Source organism: Acipenser ruthenus, chromosome 9 (assembly GCF_902713425.1).
Source record: "Acipenser ruthenus chromosome 9, fAciRut3.2 maternal haplotype, whole genome shotgun sequence".
Lineage (NCBI taxonomy): Eukaryota > Metazoa > Chordata > Actinopteri > Acipenseriformes > Acipenseridae > Acipenser > Acipenser ruthenus.
In genome coordinates this window covers 38,329,163-38,336,476 of record NC_081197.1, presented here as the reverse complement: position 1 = coordinate 38,336,476, position 7,314 = coordinate 38,329,163, and the positions used below count along the sequence as shown (strand labels likewise).

General features: G+C 34.6%; 1 protein-coding gene across 1 annotated transcript; it reads right to left on the bottom strand.

Moving 5' to 3' along the window:
• Positions 1 to 1,741: 1,741 nt before the first annotated feature.
• LOC117406061 (gap junction alpha-8 protein-like) lies at positions 1,742 to 5,369 on the bottom strand. The gene has a single exon (XM_034009780.3). The coding sequence runs from the start codon at positions 5,363 to 5,365 to the stop codon at positions 4,241 to 4,243; it is 1,125 nt and encodes a 374-aa protein (XP_033865671.2). The 5' UTR covers positions 5,366 to 5,369; the 3' UTR covers positions 1,742 to 4,240.
• Positions 5,370 to 7,314: the final 1,945 nt, after the last annotated feature.

The following is a 7,314-nucleotide window of genomic DNA, read 5'->3' as shown; positions in this document are numbered from 1 at the left end:
CAGAAGAAAAGGCGGGCTGGAGAGTCTTCGCAAGGAATTAACAACGCAGCAATCATTTTTTTGAAACTAATGACATAATTAACTCTCCTTTAACTTGAAATAAAACATGAAAAAATGCTAATGATTTAATTTTACAGTTTATTTAATTGGCTGTTACTGTTACTGGTATGTTTTTAAAATAATGTCTTGGGTTAATGTTCTTGACAGAGGGAATAAATACTAAGAAATGGGTTAAATGTATTAAGTTTGTAATTTATTAAGCTACAATATTAAATTGGTTAGCAACACAAATAAATGCACTTGAAAAAGGTACTTGAAATTTGCAATCCATGCAATTTGGTCACTTTGTGGCCCACTGTAGCCTTGCTCTTCGGCCCTCTGCTCTGTAAACTTCGGGCAGCCCTGCGGTAGTGAGCCGCTGACCTGTTTCCCTGTCCAGAAGGGGCTGCAATAGGCTTCATCTCCTTGTGGCAAGTCCATTTTTTTAGAGCACAGATCTGACAGACTTTGATATAGAGCTGTAACACTCAGAGGGGCTGCTTTAAAATCTCGGTAATTCATTTTTAGGTGTTTTTGTGTCTGTGGTGATCTTGGTCAATTTTCTCATTTTTGTTCAACCCCTGTGCATGTTGCGGTCTGTGATGTAAAATCAATACAAAGAAACACTTTTTCCTTGACCAAACAACTTTATTGGCTGTGTTCACAGTTTTCAAAAGAGGATACTTTCACACAACTATGATTAAAGAGGACTACATGTTAGTTAAAACAGTTGGCTAATATTAAGAAACTGCAGTGATTAAAAAAAAAAAAGGAACTGAGTATATAAAACAACATTGTTAAAAACCTACACATTTAGTATGGGTTTTTAAGGCATGATATCAAGATGCTGGTTATTATTTGTTTTATAGTAGTAATGTCAATTTAAAAAATAAACAATTATATATAATAACAGAAGAATTCAACTCAGTATAACCTCTCATGCATCCATTCATTCTGTCACTTGCACATCTGTTTAGTATATATATATATATATATATATATATATATATATATAGTGCGCCCTCACTATAATGCAGGTCTCGGGGGACACACAATATGAGCGTTATAACTGAAGAGCGTTATAAATGGGGGAGGGGGTGGGGGCGCCACGGGACACAAAACAACACCCATGTGACTAAAATACAAAAGAAAATAACTCCCTCTCTATATTGCACATATACTGAAGCAAAAATGTAACTTTCTGTGAATGAACCATGCATAAAGCACCATGTAATCAATGCTATATTTTTTACAAAAAAAAAGGCAACATTCCCACTCATGGATCATTTTAATTAGCAGTTTTTAAACTATAAATAGCCTGGCTAAACGGCGGTCGGGAGTTCAGTTCGAAGTGACAGACAAGCAAACCAAGTGCGAGAAGGAGAGCGGATCGGGCGAGGGGAAGAGGGAATGGGCTCGCTCCAGGTTTACAGTTTGAACACTGGCACTGTATTTACTGTAGAAATATTGCATGAATCACTAGCATAGGGAATTGGGGGACATGCTGTAGGAGCGTTATATCCGAGTCACGTTATAACCAACAGCCTTATAGCGAGGGAGCACTGTATGTGTGTGTATATATATATATATATATATATATATATATATATATATATATATATATATATATATATAGTTAAATTATTTAGGATATACCTGATTACTTGACTCTTGGGGTCAAGTTTCTATTTATTTATTTATTTTTAAACTTAAACTAGCAACACTAAATGCACAATTGAATTATTACAATGTTCAGAGTATTATTCCAGAGGATTGTCAGCATCCAGAAACTCCTTGGTCTTTCTTTTTAAATATTTTTCTGCTGCAGAATTCCTTACCAAGGAAACAAAATTTTCAGTGAGATTTCCTAATGCACTTAAATATTTAAAATAAATTAAAAACTTCTAAAGCAAGGCAAAGGTTGAGTAACTGGAATATGTGATCATATAGTTTATTATTATTCTATTAAAGATAGTCTCCTTTAGATTGTGCGAGGCCTTACACATCTTTGAATGAATGTCCATCTTTCTAGGTGCCTGTAAATCCTGACAGTGGCCATTTTATAAAATAAACATAAGGTACTTTAAACACATACATATATAATCTCTCAGGCCTTCTTATTGTTTTGTTGTAAACACACATGCATTTGTGCAAATGCAATTACATGAAGGCAATTTTGGTGCAAAACATCTTTTTTTTATTTTTTTATTTTGCTTATAACTGCCCTTTTTAAATGCTTTGGGTATGGCTCGAGTCTCATTTGTAGGTGAAAGTACAAATGCCAGCATAGTTTTAAGAAAATTATTCCATACTTGAAATATCTTAAAGATGTGTTTTAAAGGTACACAAATTACTCCATTCAAGTCAGCTAAAACAATACAATGTTCCATATACAATGTCTAAGGCATGTTTAAAGACAGATACGATACCATACTTTTTTTTTCTTTTCATATAAGGTGCTTGCTGAAATATGAATACCAAGCAATTGATTCCCTTGCAGTGACATAAGCTTATTAATAATCAGAAACAATAAATGATGTCTAGTATTGTATAGTATTGACATTTTTGTGAAGTTTTGACCCTGTAACATACAGAGATTTACACTTAAAGCAGTGTTTTATTTTAGGCACTTAGGACATTATTGTAACTAGGAACTTACATGGTTGCATTTTTGTTTTCTAATTTAAAAAACTGCTTTGTTTAGACACTCTTAGTTACATGTGGCTGTTGTGATCCCTGCGCATTGTTGATAACTGAAGCCCTGAATACTCTTGTTTGAGTAAAGATATATGGAGGATGCTGTGTAAAATTGTAGTAGTCAATTATTTGCCAAGTTGTAGGTCTAATGTATTGTACAACACTGATACATAGTGTGTTCTGGAACCTGAACAAAAATGAATTTTGAAAATGATGATTTTAAGAGAATTTGTTTCGATTTCTTGTTGAACATGTGACTGCAGTTTATTTTTCTGTCTAAAATATGCTGTAAGAATATTACAGCAGACAAACACAACTAGTGTAGCTTCCAAAGAGAGGCTGTTTAATGCTTAGATAGCGTTAATCAATACAGTATACTAAACTTTTCAATGTTTTTGTTTACTTGTTTGTTTGCTTTCAGGCTTTGCTTTTTAATTTATAGAATTGTTTTGTAAATCAGTAACAACACATTAATACCTTAATATATTACATTTCAACATTACACAATTTATATTTAACCCCAATATAGTTCCCATAGTATCATATCCAACCACAATAATCATGGATAACAAGAGATCCCTCAGGACTGATTAAAACCTTTGCTATGTTTTAGCTGTGTTTCTCATTTTGGATTTGTTAGAGACATATTGAACTAAATTGGGTTGTAAATAAAGAAAAATATATTGAGAGGAGCATACAAAATTATTATATGTCTGTTTCACGAAATGAGTGAATGTTGGTTTTATATTATTATTATTATTATTATTATTATTATTATTATTATTATTATTATTATTATTATTGTCTCTAGCTAAACAATACTTTGTGTTGATTAAGCATGATCTTTATCAATATGACAAGCTGTTTCTATAGGAATAAAGGGGAGGATTTGGGCCAGCAGTTGTTGCCACAGTTCAAATTCTCAATTCAAGTGCTAAAAAGTATGTTCAGACTGCACCATTTCTATAATCTTCTTTCTTGTTTTAATAAATATTGTGTTCAGTTCAGAAAATACATTTGATATATATATATATATATTTAGTAAAAAAAAAAAAAAAAAAAGTTTGTTATATTTTGGTTAACTAATTGAAACTCAAAAAAGTAGAATATTAGTACTCAGTATTTTAAGCCTGATTGTTTCATGTGAATCCCCACCTTATGCTAGATATTTAGTAAGCCCAGTTGTAAACATAGACATCTTTGGTAGCTTTTTTAACTGAATGTATCCTTTCAGAAGGAAAATTAGCATATTACTATTAAAAAAAGTAAAACTATTTACTGTAAAACTGATCATATATGACTTCGTTCAACCTTGTTTTTTTTATTATTTTATTACTTTTATCAAAAATGCAATTCAATAACAATATATTTGTTTTTAACGTGTTTTCTTACAAGCTTGCATAGTTGTTTCACCGAGTGTTTATTATGCCTAGTCAGTGCCTGATTTCATTTGTAGTAAATTGACCTCCGCTTTATAAAATTATTAATAAATGATTTGCTTGACTCATACTGTTAAATCATCTGACCTGGCCCTGCTGCTTGCTTTGCTTAAACTGCTCAAAGGTCTTGTATCTTCTATCGTCTCAGTGGCTTCTGCGGGTGGTTCCTCTTGAATTTCTTCTTCTTGCTCGGTAGTCTGAACATAGGATGGTAATGTTTCATCATAGACCTTGGAAACATCTTGCACAAGACCTGCGTCATTACTCTTCTCTTCAAAAGTTGCAAATGGTGCTGGCAGGTTACTGGTTTCCATCCCGACTTCTGTCAAAGGATAGAAATGAGACACAGCCTTGTCTTCCTCGAGGAGCTTGTAACCCTTGGCTTTCTGGATAGAAGAAATAGCAATGGAGTGCAAAGGCTTCTCAGAAACCAGCTCCCCTTGCTGCTGGGGGTGCTTCCTAAAGGCAAACCTAATTTTCTTCATTCCTAGGTGACTGATCTCCACAAAGTTGAGAAAGAGTGACACCGAAGCCACTGCCAACATGAAGATGACAAACACCGTCTTCTCCGTCGGCCTGGAAACAAAGCAATCGACTGTATTGGGACAGGGCCACCGGCTGCATCTGTACAGAGGGAAGATGCGGAAGCCATAGAGAAAGTACTGTCCCACCACAAAGCCAACCTCGAAGATGGTTTTGAAGATGATGTGGCATATGTAGGTCCTCAGCAATGTTCCTTCCAACCTGAACTTCTTGTTGCCTTTCATGCTGGTTTCCTTGGTGGTTCTCACACTCCCTTGATCTGGAGCCAGAGGCAACCGCTCCTCGTTCATCTCCTGCTGCCTGGTCATCTCAACTTCCTCCCTCTCCTTCCTCTTTTCTTCCATCCTCACATAATGGACAGCATGGCCCACATAAACCAGTGATGGTGTGGAGACAAATATGATTTGGAGAACCCAAAGTCTGATATGAGAAAGGGGGAAAGCCTCGTCATAGCAGACATTCTCGCAACCAGGCTGCTGGGTGTTGCAAACAAAGTCTGACTGTTCATCTCCCCAGACAAACTCGGCAGCGGTGCCAAGGATTAAAATCCTAAAAATGAAGAGCACTGTCAGCCATACTCTTCCTATCACAGTGGAATGTTCATTTACTTCTTCTAAGATGTTTCCCAAAAAACTCCAGTCACCCATGGTCGTATTCTGTGAAATAAAGAAAACAAACTAACTTAAAAATATAAGCATATCGACGCAAATGTGCTGTTCACATTTACACCAGTCTCCTAAGAATCAAAATAATAAATATTTCTAATTTAGCCAGTTATTTCTAATTGCAATTACATGCCATGCAATACTGTCTTGACTATTGACATGACAAATGTAGTTAAGTTGTGCTTTAAAAGAAAAATACAAACAATATTCAAATATTTTTCTTGAACATAAATCAGTAATCATTTAAAACAGTAATGCAGACTGTATTAACAGAACCTCCAATTAATATCCAGCTGAAATAGTGATACAGATTAGTGCTATCAATTGGGCAACTTGCCACAGAGAAAGCTCCGGTGTAGGCCTGTGGTGGACAGTGAACTTGTTTCTCTCTCTTTCCTGCCTAAAGCCCTGTCCTTGTCGCACGACTGAGCAGATGTGACTGAATTTGGTCTGATGGTTAGTTTTTAGTTTGCTGCAATATTTAAGCTCAGAGCCAGACAGTATTTACTGAGTGGGCGACGTTTGGTGACGCAGAAAACAAAAGGATCAAAAAATGAATAGGAATGCATGGGACGCTGCTGTGAGAGATATGAGCATGTATACCTGAAAATGTGTAAGTCAAGTGCATAGAAGTAAATGATCCCTCAAGTTATGTCTGATTTCTTCTCTTTGTGATGTGCTATATTAAGAACAAGAATAGTACATTTTAATCCAGTGTACTTCAAATTGATATCAGATGTTAAGCATTATGGAGAAAGTAGCAGATAAGATACTGTTTCTTAATGAAATCATCAATTGGAAGGTAAATTACAATATTTTGTTTTCTGATTACAAGTATTGTGTATTTTTGATTGTAATAAATGGTTGTACTGTGTGCTTTTTAAGTGTTATTAACATGCTAACAACGATGTACAATTTAGTGCAGATTGAAAAGAAACATATTTTACACAATATCCTTTAGTTCCATGCTGTCTTACACACTATAACTAAAAGACAACACACCTGAGTGTAACATTTTCAATGCTTTATTTCCATACTACATTTTTAAGGTTGTTTATTCATTTCTCAATATTGTAATTTCAGAATTAAATTGACATGAATGTTCCCTAAATCTAGATGTTGTGGACAGAGGGGTAATAATAATAATAATAATAATAATAATAATAATAATAATAATAATAATAATAATAATATACAGTACTTTATATGGCTACCGAACTTGGCTGGCGAATGAAAGAACCAGGGTTAGAGAAGTTAATGAAACTCCATTTCTTTGTTTGTCATGTTGGCTCAAGAAGCTCTATAGTTCAGTGTCAGGGTCACAGCAGTGTCAGTTTTCTATCCTCCTCTTGGATTATTGGCTTGAAACAGACAGTCTTGGTTGTGGTTTGTACCAAAGCCCTCTAGAAGAGGAAGAGAGTTACAGATCATTTGTCTGTTTTTCATAGAATACAAATAGCTTGGTACTGTATGTTTGGTTGTTTTGCACGTTTACAGAAAATTACACATTTTGTGCTTTCCCTATTTGTTTTATAAAACTATGCTACTGACACATTTATTATCATCAGGTTGGGTCCATTTTCAGACAGTGGTTGACCTCTTGTGCACTTCCTGTTCACCAACTCACTACTGAGAAAGAATACTAGGTTGTGTATTATAATCCAGTAACACTATTAAGGGAAGGAACACACATTTCAACACATACTGTAAAAATATGTCCATGTTTAGTACTACGTGGACGTGATGGCATTCACAGCAATGACAGTTCTAGCCTCAAACATCATTATACAGGAGTTCAAATACAGTAAAAACAGTTGGACGTGAAGACCATAAAAAAAAATATGACTGTGATTAATATAAATCATATCGGCATAGAATAATCACATCTAACATGAGCAGTAGGGATTGGCAAGAAGTAGACTAGCCTGTGA

Excerpts from the sequence above, each read along its gene's own strand:
- LOC117406061 (XM_034009780.3), bottom strand. The coding sequence starts at position 5,365 with ATGGGTGACTGGAGTTTTTTGGGAAACATCTTAGAAGAAGTAAATGAA.